Raw genomic sequence first — 18,636 nt, forward strand, 5'->3', positions numbered from 1 at the left:
ACTGTAAAATCTAGTAGTTTCGGTGCATGAGTCCAGAATTCCTGCTGTGCCAGCCTGGAGGGCTGCAGTCCATGAGGTCACAAAGAGCTAGACACAACTGAGCAACTAACACACACACACACACACTAATAGCAAAGAGAAAACTTTTGAAGCTACCATCTTATTAGTTAATTCTTTTTACTTGGTAATTCATCCTGGCTGTGGAATTTTGACAAGTAATAATGATTCACAAATAAGAAAACGCAGTTTTCACACTGAACGCTATTCCTCAAAGGAGACAATTTAGCAAATGCTACATGACTCTTCACTTTCAACCAAGGCGTGAGTTTGTGCTCCAGGGTTTAACTAATTAGACAGCCCTCACGTCAATGCTCCACTTGGTTCTGGGTCTATGAGCTAGGGCAAGCTCAGGACTGGGGTTTACGACCAATAATTCTTGGCTCCTTTTCCTCGGGGGAAAAAAAAAAAACAGAACCAGCTAGAATGCTTTGACTGGCAATGATCTGGAAGCTGACAAGACAAAAGGGCATTTCACTCCACAAAGTGAGGCCACAGAACTGCTGCTCCTGAGAGTAGGAGCAGGGCGGGGGGAGAGAGAGAGAGAGAAAGCTCAGAGGAGTCCTGAGATTTGACCGAACTGGAGGTTTAAAAAGCCCACAACTCTCGCTAATCCCAGCTGGCTCTAGAAAGGCAGTGTCTGTTAATTCTCTGCTGTGCCCTGCAAGAGTCAGCTCGAGGTCAGGCACAGTAGCCCTGGCCCTCGTTACAACCCTGGACAGCCACTCCCCACTTTCTGTGTAAGACAACAGCCAAGGTATCGGGTTTCTAGGGATGTCTGTAAGAAAACCCCAGGGTTCTCAGCCATAACTCCCAAAATCTGTAACATTAATGAAACAACAACATTTTCTGTAAACTGATACTGAACAGTAAAACAGGGTTTATGATAAAAATAACTCTCTAATCTGGGAAATTTTAAATGATCAGTATATAGTAAGTAAAAATACTTCTTTCCGATTTATACTTACTTAGAAAAATCAGGCCAAACTGAAACCAATTTTATGTTTTTAAAGGTAATGGGGACAATTTCTCCTTTATTAACAGAGGTTTTATTCAGTCACGGCCATGGTCACATGAGAATTAAGAGCTATGATACCCCAGGTCAGCTTTCATTTTACTAGAAATGAGCCACAGAAAATGTTAATTTGGTTCAGTTGACAGACCACTCCGTACAAATCCTGTTCAGAATGCAGAGCTGGGCCTTACTGTTTATTAAAGAATAAAGCCAAGCACAAGCTCTTCTCAGGAATTTACCCACTGAGAATCATATGTACACAAACTGAACTTTCCAGGTACAAAAATTGGTATGTGAATGGCATCTGATTAAAATGATCCAATTTTTATTTTTGGTAACATCAGACATTTGATACTGGCTTTACTGTTCTTTACTAGTTAAGTGTAACTCATTATACTTGACAATATCCTTCATGCACAGAGCCATCAGGGCTTCCCAGATGGTGCAGTGGTGAGGAATCCACCTGCCAATGCAGGAGACACAGGAGACATGGGTTCGATCCCTGGGTAGGGAAGATAACCTGCAGAAGGAAATGGCAACCCACCCCAGCGCTCTTGCCTGGGAAATCCCACGGACAGAGGAGTCTGGTGTGCTGCAGTTCATGGGGTTGCAAAGAGTAGGACACGAATGAGCATGCATGAACATGCACACAGAGATATCATTATTTTAGTGCTAAATTTTGGAGGAAGTACTTTAAGCCTAGCTGACAAAGCAAATTTTCTCAGACTCTATGGAAATAAGCCATTAGGACTGTAGGAAGGAGAAATTACTTTTCTTTCCAGTTTTGTTGAGATATGACTGACGTGCAACATTGCACAGGTTTAAGGTGTACAATGGTGATCGGACAGATGTACCTATTGCAAAATGATGACCACAGCCGGTAGTTTACACATTCTTCACCTCACGTGATTATCATTTTGTCATGGTGGTGGTGGAAGCATTTAAGATCTACTGTCAGCAACTTTCAAGCAAGCAATATAGTACTATTAACTATAGTCACATGTTTCACGTTAGGTCCCCAGAACCCACTCACCTCATAATCGGAAGTTGTACCCACTCCCCAGCCCCCTGGCAACCACCATTCTACTATTTTTTTTTAATGAGTAACTTTTTTAGATTCCACATGTAAGTGAGATCACACAGTATTTGTCTCCCTGTCTGATGTATTTCACTTAGCATATGCCCTCCGGGTTCATTCACATTGTCACGAATGACAGAATTTCCTTCTTTCTTTAATGACTGAATAATATTCCATTGTGTTTACACACCAGTTTTCTCAGTTTTCTCACCAATCAGTTCATCCATCGGTGGACACTGACTTGTTTCTATGTGTGACTACTGTGAATAACGCTGCAGTGAACGTGGGGCATGAACATTTCTTCAGGGCAGTGATTTCATTCCCTTCAGATCTAGACTGAGGAGGGGAATTACTGGACCACCATCAGAATGGCTTATTTTTAATTTTTTGAGCAACCTTTATACTATTTTCTGTAGCGGCTGTGCCAATCTACATTCCTAGCAATAGCGCACAAGAGTGCCCTTTTCAAGGAGCTCTTTGTTAATGGAAAAACTCTACAAAGGCATCATGAAGGTAGAATGGGCCACTGTTTGTTTGTTTTTTTAATTGGGGTAGAGCTGCTTTACAATGTTGTGTTAGCTTCTGCTGTACCATGAAGTCAATCAGTGATATGTATACATATATCCCCCCTTTTTTGGATTTTCTTCCCACTTAGGTCATCACAGAGCATGAGGTACAGTTCCATGTGCTATGCAGCAGGTTCTCATTAGTGATCTATTCTATGCATATTACTGTATATAAGTCAATCCCAGTCTCCCAGTTCATCCCACCCTGAGCATCTCACCTTCCCCGCTGAGTGTCCCGACACTGTTCTCTACATCCGTGTCTCTATTTCTGCATAGCAAACAGGTTCATCTATGCCATTTTTCTCAATTCCACATACATGCGTTAATATATGATATCTGTTTTTCTCTGACTTATTTCACTCTGTATGACTGACCCAGCAATCCCATTATTGGGCATATATCCTGAGAAAACCAAAGTTAATAAAAACACATGCACCCCAATGTTCCCTGCAGCACTATTCACAACAGCCAGGACATGGAAGCAGCCTAAATGTCCATCATCAGATGAACTGATAAGAAAGATGTGGTATATATACACAACAGAATATTACTAAGCCATAAAAAGGAACGAAACTGAGCCATTTGAAGAGACATGGGTGGACCCAGAGGCTGTCATACAGAGTGGCCCATCATTCCATCCACCTTTGAACAGTGAACTTCATGGCCCTTAAACCCAGCCCTCAGAGAAGAGGCCGGGTGCATTCTGGGACCAAGCACAATGCACTAGTGCAAAGCTGGGGTGAGGAAGGATAAAGCCAGGCCAACAGACCTGGGAATCCAGCTGTACGGGCTGTAACGGGAGAGGGGAAGGAGAAATGCTGATGCCTAACTACCACCAAGGGAGGCAGACTTCTGAGCTCAACACCGCAGACCCTCCAAGTGGAAAGACCCTCATCCCACCTGCCTCACAGGGGCAAAACCCCACCCACTTCTGCCTGCGAAGATCCTACTCATCCCTGCACTTTATTCTTAAAAGAAGATGGTTTTGAATGTTTCAATGCTCAGCATGGTGCTCTGTGATGACCTAGAGGAATGGCAGGGGGGATAGGTGTGAAGGAGGTTCAAGAGGGGGGCACATATGTATACTTATAGCTGATTCACGTTGTTGTCACACCGCAGACCAACACAACACTGTAAAGCAATTATCCGCCAATTTAAAAAAAAATCTATGATAAACCATAAAGGAAAAGAAGACTTTAAAAAGAACGTGTGTGTGTATATATATAAAACCGAATCACTTTGCCGTAAAACAGGAATTAATAACACTGTAAATCAACTACTTGGGCATGCATGCGAATCGCTTCAGTTGTGTCCGACTCTTTGTGATCCTGTGAACTGTGACCTGCCGGGCTCCTCTGTCCATGGGATTCTCCAGGCAGGAATACTGGAGTGGGTTGCCATGCCCTTCTCCAGGGAATCTTCCTGGCCCAGGGATCAAACCAGTGTCTCCTGGGTTTCCTGCACTGGCAGGCAGGTTCTTTACGACTAGCACCATCTGGGAAGTCCAAACAACTATACTTCAATAACAATAAGTAAGAAAAAATCCCCCTGGACTAGCCAGTACCAGATACTAAGAATCACTGTAAACAATAAACCAAACCATCGAAGAAATGAGAGAAATCAATATTTTAACTTCACATCTTCAGTGCAGTGTGATGAACAGAAAACAGAATGCAATTATACAGTGGGAAAAGGAGTAAGAAAATTTGGGGAAGTATCCCTTCTGCTGCTGCTAAGTCACTTCAGTCGTGTCCGACTCTGGGTGAACCCATAGACGGCAGCCCACCAGGCTCCCCCGTCCCTGGGATTCTCCAGGCAAGAACACTGGAGTGGGTTGCCATTTCCTTCTCCAATGTGTGAAAGTGAAAAGTGAAAGTGAAGTCACTCGGTCATGTCTGACTCATAGCGACCCCATGGACTGCAGCCTACCAGGCTCCTCCGACCATGGGATTTTCTAGGCAAGAGTACTGGAGTGGCTTGCCATTGCCTTCTCCGAGTATCCCTTCTAGTGAGAATTAAGTCACTTTGAAAGAAGCACTGGCCAAACAGAAAGGTAAAAGGGTAACAATCTGAAAGGAACACTGCATGCATACATGTAATCGCTCAGTCATGTCCGACTCTTTGTGGCCCCATGGACTGTAACCCTCCAGGCTCCACTGTCTGTGGTATTTTCCAGGAAAGAATACTAGAGTAGGTTGCCATTTCCTACTCCTGGGAAGCTGAAAGTAACACTAATCCCCTTGAATCACATCGCAGACTTTTTAGGGCTGGAATGAATATTTGAGATTATTCTCTCTGTTACCTCTCCCTTTGCAGATGAGATAATTGAGGCCGACAGAGCAGTAAACTTGGGAAGAGCACTAGGAGTAGGGTTAGGACCAGGATGGAAAACTAGTTGCATGTGAATATCCAATTGGGTGACTTTGAAGTAAAAGAGAGCTCCCTAGAAAGGACTATTTCCATGAGCATGGCTTCTCTGGGGGCACACAAGCACTTCCCCCAGAGGAGCAGAATGTTACAAATCTAAAAAACCACATTATAAGGAGCTAACCTGATACTGGCAAAGTGAGATCCTTGGTCCTGCCGAGCTCACTAATAGCTAAGGTTTTTCTCCAAACCCCTATCAAATACTCTAGTTAATTTCCATGCTAAGAGAAAGTGTGCCGTGGAAATTCTCCCAGGCAACTTGCAGCTACTTCAGAAGGGCTGTGGACAGCAAGCCCTACAGTAAAAATGGGCAATGCCTTAACCAGTCTGACTGAGTAGATATAAAAGGATATTCCACTGAAGAGCTTTTAAAACTCCTTTGAAATTTCACCTGCTGACTTGGTCAGATCTTCCCCCAGCCAGAATCAGGGAGCATGCTCAACTTCTCCACCTGATATTTGGAGAAGCATCTGCGGACACTTATCCCAGGAGACCCAGTGTGTCAGCAGGGACAGGACAGAACCCTGGACGGCCAGGCTGGGGTGAGTCTGTGCCCGGAAGATCACATTTCCCTTCTTAGAGTCAACGTCTCCCTCTGCTGAGTCTGTTGGCAAGTTTACATCCCTCCCCACCACCCCTCCTTGAAAATCTGGGGTCCAAAGTGAAGAAGCACACAGATGTCAACTGGTCATAATACACCTGAAATAAACACACAGCTCTAAAGGGTACGCTATATACCAGGTTATGGGGTGGTTTTTTTCATGGATTTTTATAGGCATTACCCTTTTTGAGCCTTCACTGCACACTGTCCACTTGGATGTAAGTGGAGCACTCAACCCTCTCTTTCAGTCATACGAGAATACTTTGAAGGCAGAATTTAAATAAATAACTACAAAAATTCGTTTTCCTGCAGTGTTAACCCTTACGTCTTCTTCACGTTCCCACTTCTCATACATGTAGTTTCTGCTATTGATCACTTTCCCCACGTCACCTGCCCCAGCTCGCTCCTCCGCCAGGCGGCAGAGCACCTTTACTTCCGAGTGCAGCACCTTTACTTCCGAGTGCAGCACCTTTACTTCTGAGTGGAGCACTCTTACTTCCAGGTGGAGCCCTTTACTTCCGGGTGAACCACCTTTACTTCCGGGTGGAGCCGCGTGGATGAAAACGGAACTACTTTGCCTGCGGCTGCACAGGGAGCCCAAAGGTCGGTGTACACTCGCTGCCCCATCAGACTCAGGAGCCTGCTACCCCTCCTCACTGTTGCCCAACCCCAGAGCTCTCTGAACCGACAGCGCTCTCCTGGTTAACCTTCAGGAACGTTCCAGCAGAGTTCCAGGCCTCAGGGTCACCTTGTTTTCCACCCACCTCAGCAGTGATGGTCACACCCCGAAATGAGGTTGGGGAGGAAATCCCCAGTGAAATCCACCCCCCCAACTCTTCCCATTCCGTCCTCCCTCACACACTGACTCTCATGCAAGCTGCTTCCAAGAACGAGTCCCAATTTTATCCTCATCCTCAGTTCAACTGTATTTTTATTTTCCCACTCTTGTAGATGACTATTGTCATTCTTGTCGCTAAACGATGATTTGAGAGGCGCATCTCGGTGGCCCAGGCACCTCCCCCACCTGCCCTTCATCAGTGGTGACACTGAAAGCAAGTCCCCTACCTTTCACTGAGGCTTCGCCACAGCTGTGCACCTGCAATAGAAGTGAATGTGAAACGTTAGTGGAGGCATTTTCCCCTTGAGGCATTTCTCAACTTAGAAAGAAAGCTGTTTAAAATGGAATGCTTAGATCTTTAAACTCCAGAAACTCTCATATCGTATACACTGTCTACCTCTAGTACCATAACTCATTCAGGGAAAGTGTCCACAAATATCCACTGAGATTCAACTATATGCAAAGCTGTTGAATAGGTAGCAGGAGAGATGGAATAGCACAGAACACATGGTCCTGCCTGGAGGACTGTACTGTCCAGTGGGGCAGACAGAACCTGCACTCAAGTGAATGTGAACCAAGGGTTAGGTTAGAAACTCTACAGGAAACATAAGCCATGGGAGTCCAGGGAGGAGAGAAAATGTGGTTGGTCATGAGAGCACCAATGACAGAGGTGGTATATGAGGTAAACTCTGAAATGGTACTGACAAAGGGACAACTGTTATTTGAGAAAGGAGGTTTGTATCTATTCATTCTTTAAGTGTTTTGAGTGTGTATCTAGGCTCAAACAAAATCAACATTAAAATATATATACATGTATATATGTATAAACATAAACCTAGATCTCATTTGCTTTCTTAATTCTCCAATGACTTTCTTCATTGGATTATGTCTTGACACTATGTTCCCAGCTTTAATGAAGTTCAAGAAAAGAAATGGCCATGAGGCGGTTTCTGCTTTTTTCCATCAAATAAAGATGTTGTCCCTCTTGTGCTTCACTGCATGCTTTTGTGTGCTCAGTCACTCCAGCTGTGTCTGACTCTTTGCAACCCTATGGACCACAGCCCACCAGGCTCCTCTGTCCATAGAGTTTTCCAGGCAAGAATACCGGAGTGGTTGCCATTTCCTCCTCCAGGTGATCTTCCCAACCAGGGATCAAACCAGCATCTCCTGCATTGGCAGGAGGGTTCTTCACCACTGAGCCACTTGGGAAGCCTCTTTCAAAGATCTGTGCGATAAAGTCTTCTTAGAATTCAGCCCCAGGAAGTTTCTCAAAATTGCTTACATCCTTTTATCAGATTATTAGAACTGTATAATTGATCTGGGTTCCCTTTTACCTAGATGAACAAATAAAGAAGATGTCGTGTAACATCTTATGCAAAAACTCAAATGAACTTTTTGGCCAACTCAATGTACATAATATAGTGGAGTATTACTTGGTCATGAAGAAAGAATGAAATCCTGCCATTTGCAGCAATGTGGAAGGACTTGAGGATATTATGCTAAGTGAAATGAGTCAGAGAAAAAGAAATTCCACATGATTTCACTTACATGTGGAATCTAAGAAACAAAACAAGTGAAGAAACAGAACAGAAACAAACTCATAGATACAGAGAACAAACTGCTGATAGTTGCCAAAGGGGAGAGGGGTCAGGGAGATAGACCAAATAGGTGAAGGGGATTAAGAGGTACAAACTTCTAGCTATAGAATAAGTCATGGGAATGCAATGCACACACAGGGAATATAATTAATAATATTGTAACAACTTTGTGTAGTGACATGATGGATGGTAACTGGTCTTACTGCAGTTATCAGTTCATAATGTATAAAAGAGGGCTCCCCTAAGTGCTCAGTTGGTAAAGAATCCATCTGCAATGAAGGAGACCTCGGTTCAATGGTTCAGTTCCTGGGCTGGGAAGATCTGCTGGAGAAGGGATAGGCTACGCACTCCAGTATTCTTGAGTATCCCTTGTGGCTCAGCTGGTAAAGAATCTGCCTGCAATGCGGGAGACCTGGGTATGATTCCTGGGTTGGGAAGATCCCCTGGAGAAAGGAAAGGCTATCCACTCCAGTATTCTGGCCTGGAGAATTCCATGAACTGTGTAGTCCATGGGGTTGCAGAGCTGGACTGAGTGACTTTCAATGTATAAAATATTAAGTCACTGTGCTATACACCTAAAGTTTATATTGTATGTTAATTATAACAATAAAATGGGAAAATGGTTGCTGCCTAAGGGAGTGAGAAAATCTGAATGATGAGGACAGCAGCACCAACATCATTGAACGTAGACCAGGCTGTGGCTGCTCAGGGCTGAGGATGGGGCGGTGGTGAGAGGCTGAGCATGAGAACACTTGAACTGGGGACACAGAGCTGGTTCAGTGGCAGTTAGGCTGAACAGAAGGAAGCACCCTCCAGCCTTGGCAGGGGTTGGAGACAGCACTTCCAAAGGCTGAGGTCCAGGATGCAATGACAGTCTAGGGGACCAAATCCAGGCCTTCACACAAGCCATGAGGGCACAAGCTGGAATGACAGCACAGACTGAACACAAACGCCTACAGTTCATAGGCCATGCTTCCAGGTGGGCCCATGTTCTGCATCAGATGGATCGTGTAGATTTGGCAGGAGGACAGGCATAAAGGGACAGTGGTTGGTCATGCTCCACGGGGAGTATGTGGGGCTCTGCTGAGTGAGCCCTCCTCCACTGCCCAGGGAAGTATGTGAAGAGTATCTCAAGACAGTGAGGGGCAGGTGGGGTGGAGTGTGGAGATGACTGGTTCTTTAGTAAAGAGAGAGAAGGTGGTGAAGGAGAAGTTGAAGGCTGCAGGAGGAGTTTCCCACACCACAGATGCCTGCCCAGGGACCAGACTAAGGGGTTAATGCTGGGAGCAGGCACTTGGGCACAAAACAGCAAGACAGAAATCTATCACAGCCAGGGGGCATCCCCACTGGTGACTCAGAAACCAGAGACGTGGGGCCCCATGAGTTTCACAATGATTAATTTCCAAGGCAGTATGGCCACACTTTTGCTCATCTATTTCATATTAAGTGTCTGAGATGGTGTTAAAGATATAATGAAGGGAAAGGAGGGATACAATTAAATTCTTAATAAGAGGACTTTGGCTAATATCTTTAGCCAGAAATGCTGTGGGAAGCAGGAAAGTTGGGGGAGAGGCGAGGAGACAGATGAGTTGGGGGTCCTTTCCTCACCACTCCTTCTGGGGGGCCAGGGTGTCTCATGAGAGCCCAGTGGCTCTAAATGAAGCCAATCCCCATAGCTGGGTCCAACTTGAAGCCAATTCTGTGTCTCCTGGAGACCAATTCATCACCACAGGGTCCTAGGCTGAAGGCCTATAAGACCAGGCTCCTGCCAACCACACATGGGATTCAATGGGCCTTTGTTCTAAAAGACTGGATCAGAAAGGATGAAGCAGGCACCAGGGCTTCTTCAGCCACAGAGAGGGAGCCCTGGGAATGCACAGGGATGAATCTTGTTTCTCCTTTTCTCCTCATGCAGCAGAAACGCTGTATTGAGAGCAATGTCCCCCAGTGAAAACTCAGACAGAAAGATTGGTCCATTCCAAATGCCGGCCTTACGGGCAAAAGTGTGAAACTGATGGGTGACCAAACCTGTGATATTCAGGTGATGGGCCGGAAGCTGAACAGAGGGGCCCATACTGATGTAGGCACTTCTTTTTTAATGCTTTTGTCTGACCTCTACACAACCCGGTGGTATGAGAAGGATTTTTCATCATAGGATAAAGAGGTTCCGATTATATAGGAGGATGAATAACAGCCCCCAGAACTATCAGGCTTTAATCCCTGAATCCTGCAAAATGTTACTTTATGTGGAAAATGTTATGTGTACACATTCATTTGTGCCTGACTCTTTGTGACCCGAGGGACTATAGCCCACCAGGCTCCTCTGTCCCTGAGAATTCTCCAGGCAAGAATACTGGAGTGGGAGACATTTCCTCCTCCAGGGGGACTTCCCAACCCAGGGATCAAACCCCTGTCTCCTGGAGCTCCTGCACTGGAGGCAGAGTCTTTACCACTGTGCCACATGGAAGCCCTCAGATATGGAAAATGGGATTAACCAAATGTGACGAAGTTTTGGGCCATGAGATGGGGACACCGTCCCAGATTATCCAGGTGGGGCCCAGATGGAATCACCAGTGTTCCTGTAAGACGAGAAAGGCAGAGGAGGATCTGACTCAGGCAGAGAAGGTGTTAGGACCACAGAGCAGAGACTGGAGGGACGTCCTACAAGCGAAGGACACCAGGGACCAGCAGAAGGTGGGTCAGACAAGGGATCTTTCCCTAGAGCCTCTGGAGGGAGCATGGCCCTGCCCACACCTCGATTTGGGCCCAGCAATACTGATTTTGAACTCTAAGTGAAGACATTTCTGTTGTACTGAAGAACCAAACTTGTGGTAATTTGTCATTGCAGCCAGAAGAAGCCAATAGTCTATGAAGAGGTCCCTCCACTGCTAAGAAATGGTGCCAGCTAGTTCTAGGAGGTTGGTGTGCTTCCCACCCTACCACCTTAATACTTTAAAGGACTGAATCCTTGCACTGGAGAGCGTTCCTGCAATGCATGATATGAAAGTTCCACGTGTGCAGCAGCATCGAGCTGATGAGTCAACACGGGGAACGGTCCTTGTAAGAGAGAAAAGGAACAGTTGGGAAGTCTTTCCACTTCATCCTTGGCCTCCCCATTTGTCTGTTCCTTATAACTTGTGCCCGGCCTGGGACCAGATCCGTACACCAGTGCAAACACTGAGATGCTCAGCTTGCTGTGTGAGTCCACTTGCCCTATCGAGCTAGAATGACTGCAGGTAAAATAGGTAAGTGGTTATTTTCTTTCTTCTAAGAAAGAATATAATCTTTCCTCTAAGATTCCCTTGAGGGAGCTTCTGGAGGGTGAAGATGTTACCAAGCCTATTTGAGATAAACAGACTCTCCTCTATTAGTTATAACCCAGGCAGAAACACAGGTATCGCCATGGGTTGTTCCTACCAACCAAGTACAAAGCTCTACAGCATGGAGGTGCCCCAACTCTGTGCTGTGCTTAGTAGCTCAGTCATGTCCAACTCTTTGTGACCCCAATGGACTGTAGCCCTCCAGGCTCCTCTGTCCATGGGGATTCTCCAGGCAAGAATACTGGAGTGGGTTGCCATGTTCTCCTCCAAGGGATCTTCCCAACCCAGGGATAGAACCCAGGTCTTCTGCATTGCAGGCAGATTCTTTACCATCTGAGCCACCAGGGAAGCCCCAACTCTAGGCAGAATTAGTATTTCTAGGGCAAACAGAGTAATGGCTCAGCAGTAAAGAATCTGCCTGCAATGCGGAAGACACGGGTTTGATCCCTGAGTCGCGAAGATCCCCTGGAAGAGCAAATGGCAACCCACTCCAGTAATCTTGCCTAGAAAATTCTATGCACAGAGAACCCAGCAGGCTACAGTGCAAGGGGTCACAAAGAGTTGAACACAACTGTCAATGGTTTTTCCCGTGGTCATGTATGGATGTGAAGAAGGCTGATCGCCGAAGAATTGATGCTTTTGAACTGTGGTGTTGGAGAAGACTCTTGAGAGTCCCTTATACTGCAAGGAGATCCAACCAGTCCATTCTAAAGGAGATCAATCCTGGATGTTCATTGGAGGGACTGATGCTAAAGCTGAAACTGCAATACTTTGGCCACCTCATGCGACGAGTTGACTCACTGGAAAAGACTCTGATGCTGGGAAAGGTTGGGGGTGGGAGGAGAAGGGGACGACGGAGAATGAGACGGCTGGATGGCATCACCGACTCTGTGGACATGAGTTTGAGTGAACTCCGGGAGTTGGTGATGGACAGGGAGGCCTGGCGTGCTGTGATTCATGGGGTCACGGAGAGTCGGACACGACTGAGCGACTGAACTGAACTGAACTGAACTGTGCACGCACGCATGTGTTAGGGTGAACAGAAAGTATCGGGTGCCCGGTTAGGGTTAGAAGGGAGACAGTTAAGAGCCTGAAACAGAAAAGAGGGGTGTGGGGAGGAGGAGGACAGGGCGAGAAGGAAGAAAACGTACAAGAATATAAACTAACCTGTATAGATTCGAGAAAAGTGGTAACTGGACAAAACCAAATCTGTTCATGTTCCCACAACAGGGACCTCCAAACCTTGGAGGAATCACCTCCAAACCTTGAAACACGGCCATGTGAAACAATCTTTCTAAATGGTTTACACATGAGTAAATTTAAGAACCATATAGACTTAAAATATAAACTGGATTTAAAGCGCACTGTAGAACACTGTAATGTTCCATATACTGACATCACTGACTCAATGGACATGAGTTTGAGTAGGCTCTGGGTATTGGTGATGGACAGGGAAGCCTGGTGTGCTGCAGTCCATGGGGTCGCAAAGAGTCAGATATGACTAAGCGACTGAACTGAACTGATAGAACACTGTAGGAGCTTCCCTGGTGGCTCAGACAGTGAAGGATCTTGCAGCAATGTGGGACACCTGGGTTCAATCCCTGGGTTGGGAAGATGTCCTGGAGAAGGAAATGGCAACCCACTCCAGTATTCTTGCCTGGAGAATCCCCAGGGACAGAGGAGCCTGGCTGGGCTACAGTCCATGGGGTCACAAAGAGTCAGACCCGACTGAGTGACTAAGCACCAGCACTGGCACTATAGAGGACTGTGATGGTGTCTCCTTAACAGATGATGCTACCTCCCTAACGGCTGACATCCCTGGTCCCAAGGATGTCATCAGGGAGGTCCCACCAGCAGCCTCAGTGTCCAAAAGGGAACAGGACCCTGGACAGTTCTTATGTGCATCCACTCAGAAGGACCCCAACCAAAATTATCCATTGGGGTTACATTCATTGGAATCAACTGCCTACTGTAACCCACTCTTAGCTACTTTTGATCAAATCAATCCTATTCCACTTAATTTCATGGAGCCCAAGTATTCCAAGCAGGGATTTTTGCCTACTTACAAACACTTGCTCAAACCTTGGTAGAAAGAAGTCCCCCATCCCAAGTATGGAAATGCCTGACTCAGATGTATAGCATAGTTAAATCTCAAACAAATTTTTTAAATAATTCAAACTTTCACTTTAATTTTTTAAATTTGGTGTTTAAAATGAATTAATTTTTTTCAATTCATTTTTTAAAAATGTATTTAACCATGACTTAATTGTTTTTAAGCCCTGAATTCATTGCTTTTCTCCACTGAGGCAGAGAAAAAATTTACATCAACTAGTCCATTTACCTGGAGAAGGAAATGGCAACCCACTCCAGTACTCTTGCCTGGAAAAGCCCATGGACAGAGGAGCCTGGTAGGCTGCAGTCCATGAGGTCGTGAAGAGCTGGACACGACTGACAGACTTCACTTTCACTTTTCACTTTCCTGCACTGGAGAAGGAAATGGCAACCCACTCCAGTGTTCTTGCCTCAGAATCCCAGGGACAGAGGAGCCCAGTGGGCTGCCATCTATGGGGTCACACAGAGTCGGACATGACTGAAGCAACTTAGCAGCAGCAGCAGCAGTCCATTTTCCAATGGCCCAGTTTCGTCATGTGGGATGTAATAAATATTCAACTGTCATCCTCACTGTGGCCTACTTGAATATCAAAATGCTATTTAGAATAACAGTGCTTAGACCCAAAAGAGAAACCAGCACACACAAACCTTTTGCCCAGCAGCAGCAGGACACATCCATTCAATAAATGATAAATACCTAAATAAATTTAATAAGTTTAAAAGTAACACTTAACAAACATTTAAACTAGAAAAGCCAGTGCCTATACAACCTATTATTTTGTTCCTTTTCAAAGACCACTTGGTTAAAATGTCTACACACAGGTCAGATATTCAGAATCTAGAAAATTAAATGCCATAAAAATGAATTCAAAGTTTTCTTACCTCTTGTTCTAGACAAAATCATATCCTTTATTATCTGCATAATAACACGTGTAAGGATCATGACGGAAATCAGGTGATACACTCTCCATGGAGTCAGTGCAAGGAACCTATCACAGCAAAAACAGACAAATCATTGTTTCAATTTGAGGATTTTACCTTTTTTAAACAATTAGGTTTACCTTCTGCCACAGAAACAAAAAATAGATTCAATAAATGATTTCACTTGTCAAAAGCACCCACAACGTGACCATATGAAAGTTACTTGGGACTTCCCTAGTGGTCCAGTGGTTAAGAATCTACCTGCCAATGCAGGGGACACAGGTTCGATCTCTGGTCCAGGAAGATCCCAGATGCCCGAGGGCAACTGAGCCTGTGCACCACAGCTACTGAGCTCGCGATCAAGAGCCCATGAGGGGAAACAGCTGAATCCCGTGTACCTACAGCCCGTGCTCCGCAACAAGAAAAGCCACCACAATGAGAAGCCCGAGCACCGCAGCTAGAGAACAGCTTCCACTTGCGGCAACCAGAGAAAGCCTGTGCACAGCAACCAAGGCCCAGAGAAGCCAAAAAGTAAAGAAGAAAGAAAGTTACGTAACAGGCATTAGAGACAGTGAAATAAAAGCACCTGAGCCATGTGTACTTTTGCGCCAGGCTTTTCTGCTCTAACTTCCCATCTGGGCAGAGGATTTGCAATCTTGGGTATGGCCCAAATAGCACTCTGCTGGATGGAACAGAATTGGCCTGGAGCAGAATCATAACAAAGGCAGAGCTGCAGGGTCTTCTCAGGCACAGTTAGTCGTCAGTTCAGTTGCTCAGTCGTGTCTGACTCTTTGCGACCACATGGACTGCAGCACGCCAGGCCACCCCGTCCATCACCAACTCTTGGAGTTTACTCAAACTCCTGTCCATCGAGTCGGTGATGCCATCCAACTATCTCACCCTGTGTCGTCCCCTTCTCCTCCTGCCCTCAATCTTACCCTGCATCAGGATCTTTTCAAATGAGTCAGCTCTTCGCATCAGGTGGCCAAAGTACTGGAGTTTCAGCTTCAGCAGCAGTCCTTCCAATGAACACCCAGGATTGATCTCCTCTAGAATGGACTGCTTAGTCCAAGGGAAACTCAAGAGTCTTCTCCAACACCACAATTCAAAAGCATCAATTCTTCGGCAATCAGCTTTCTTCACAGTCCAACTCTCACATCCATACATGACCACGGGAAAAACCATAACCTTGACTACACAGACTTTTGTTGGCAAAGTAATGTCTCTGCTTTTTAAAATGCTGTCTAGGTTGGTCATAAGTTTCCTTCCAAGCAGTAAGTGTCTTTTAATTTCATTGCTGCAATCACCATCTGCAGTGATTTTGGAGCCCAGAAAAATAAAGTCTGACATTGTTTCCACTGTTTCCCCATCTATTTGCCATGAAGTGATGGGACCAGATGCCATGATCTTAGTTTTCTGAATGTTGAGCTTTAAGCCAATTTTTTCAGTCTCCTCTTTCATTTTCATCAAGAGGCTCTTTACTTCTTCTTCACTTTCTGCCTTAAGGGTGGTGTCATCTGCATATCTGAGGTTACTGACATTTCTCCCGGCCATCTTGATTCCAGCTTGTGCTTCCTCCAGCCCAGCATTCCTCATGATGTACTCTGCATATAAGTTAAATAAGCAGGGTGACAATATACAGCCTTTTTGTACTCCTTTTCCTATTTGGAACCAGTCTGTTGTTCCATGTCCAGTTCTAACTGTTGCTTCCTGACCTGCATACAGGTTTCTCAAGAGGCAGGTCAGGTGGTCTGGTATTCCCATCTCTTCAGGAATTTTCCACAGCTTGTTCTGATCCACACAGTCAAAGGCTTTGGCATAGTCAATAAAGCGGAAATAGATGTTTTTCTGGAATTCTCTTACTTTTTGGATGATTGAGTGGATGGTTGACAATTTGATCTCTGGTTCCTCTGCCTTTTCTAAATTCAGCTTGAACATCTGCAAGCTCACAGTTCATGTACTGTTGAAGCCTGACTTGGAGAATTTTGAGCATGACTTTACTAGCATGTGAGATGAGTGCAATTGTTTGGTAGTTTGAACATTCTTTGGCATTGCCTTTCTTTGGGATTGGAATGAAACCTGACCTTTTCCAGTCCTATGGCCACTGCTGAGTCTTCAAATTTGCTGGCACATTGAGTGCATCACTTTCATAACATCATCTTTCAGGATTTGAAATAGCTCAACTGGAATTCCGTCACCTACACTAGCTTTGTTCATAGTGATGTTTCCTAAGGCCCAGTTAACTTCACATTCCAGGATGTCTGGCTCTAGGTGAGTGATCACACCATCATGATTATCTGGGTCATGAAGATCTTTCTTGTACAGTTCTGTGTATTCTTGCCACCTCTTCTTAATATCTTCTGCTTCTGTTAGGTCCATACCATTTCTTTCCTTTATTGAGCCCATCTTTGCATGAAATGTTCCCTTGGAATCTCTAATTTTCTTGAAGAGATCTCGTTTTTCCTATTCTGTTGTTTTCCTCTATTTCTTTGCATTGATCACTGAGGAAGGCTTTTTATCTCTCCTTACTATTCTTTGGAGCTCTGAATTCAAATGGGTATATCTTTCCTTTTCTACTTTGCCTTTCACTTCTCTTCTATTCACAGCTATTTGTAAGCGCTCCTCAGACAGCCATTTTGCTTTTTTGCATTTCTTTTTCTTGGGGATGGTCTTGATTCCTGTTTCCTGTACAATCTCACGAACGTCCGTCCATAGTTCTTCAGGTACTCTATCAGATCTAATCCGTTAAATCTGTTTGTCACCTGAACTGTATAATCATAAGGGATTTGATTTAGGTCATACCTGAATGGTCTAGTGGTTTTCCCTACTTCTTCAATTTAAGTCTGAATTTTTCAATAAGGAGTTCATGATCTGAGTCACAGTCAGCTCCCTGTCATGTTTTTGCTGACTATATAGAGCTTCTCCATCTTTGGCTGCAAAGAATATAATCAATCTGATCTTGGTATTGACCATCTGGTGATGCCCATGTGTAGAGATTTCTCTTGTATTGTTGGAAGAGGGTGTTTGCTATGACCAGTGCGTTCTCTTGGCAAACTCTCTCTCTCTGGGGTCTCCTGCATTGCTGGAGTATTCTTTACCAACTGCGCTATCAGGGAAGCCTCTTCTCATGCACAGAGAGTAGCTAAAGTAGATGTCCTTCATTTACCATCCTGTCTTAGTTTCTGTTTTATGCCATATTCATTTCTTTAACTCCTACCTTTTTTCCCAACAATCTCTTACAAATAGCAGTTATTAGGAGCCTGGTTTGCCAGCCCTTTCTCTCTAATATCACTGCTCTTTTGTCTATCTGCCCACTTCCTCTCCAGAAGAAAACAAAGAATTCTTTATGATGAACAGCACACAAACCCTACAGTACTTTTTTGGTTTGTTTGTTTTTGATTGGTTTTATAAAGGAATGGAAAGGCAAAGAAGTCACAGGGAGCTTTGAGCCTTCATACACAGGTTGAAGCCCATTTTACATAAGTTAGTTGGTTAAGCTGCTAATTAATACTTCTTTGCAATCCTGTGAACTGAAGCCCACCAGGCTCCTCTGTCCATGGGATTCTCCAGGCAAGAATACTGGAGTGGGTTGCCATTTCCTTCTCCAGGGGATCTTCCCGACCCAGGGATTGAACCCATGTCTCCCACATTAGAGGCAGATTCTTTACTGTCTGAACCACCAGGGAATCCCTTCACTTGGGGCAATCATAACTCAGAAAAATTAACAGATATGTCACTTAACACTAACTATAAAGCAGTGTAAAATGTATTAATATAAAGAAGCAAAGAATACATGAAAACTGCCTTCTAGGAACTTACTTCCTCATCAGAGAAATGAACACAGGCTGTGCTAACAAAGTCCAAGGCGATGAGTCTTAATGCTATAGCAAAACATGGGCAAAGAGAAAAGAGAAGCAAAGGAGGAGAAATTATTAACTCCAAATCAGGGAAGATCTAGAAAAGTGGCACTGAACTTGCTCTGGGAGGATGGATGCAATTCAGAGGAAAATAGAAGCTAAGTTCCAATTAGTGGATATAACATGAGTAGAATAATCAGACAAGGGTGAGGTGTGCCTGGGGCATGCAGGTGGTCTGGGGTAGCC

General features: G+C 44.9%; 1 protein-coding gene across 1 annotated transcript in view; it reads right to left on the bottom strand.

Moving 5' to 3' along the window:
• Nucleotides 1–18,636, bottom strand: part of RETREG1 (reticulophagy regulator 1) — a 168,552-nt gene that overhangs the window by 101,790 nt on the left and 48,126 nt on the right. The window contains exons 2-3 of the mRNA XM_055422244.2: nt 14,495–14,601; nt 6,810–6,840 (exon numbers count right to left, since the gene is read on the bottom strand). Of these exons, the coding sequence (XP_055278219.2) occupies nt 6,810–6,840; nt 14,495–14,601 (138 nt within the window). The remainder of the gene's footprint in view (nt 1–6,809; nt 6,841–14,494; nt 14,602–18,636) is intronic.

Source organism: Moschus berezovskii, chromosome 18, assembly GCF_049115385.1.
Source record: "Moschus berezovskii isolate FMDL1 chromosome 18, NW_MosBer_1.0, whole genome shotgun sequence".
In the NCBI taxonomy this organism is placed as follows: domain Eukaryota; kingdom Metazoa; phylum Chordata; class Mammalia; order Artiodactyla; family Moschidae; genus Moschus; species Moschus berezovskii.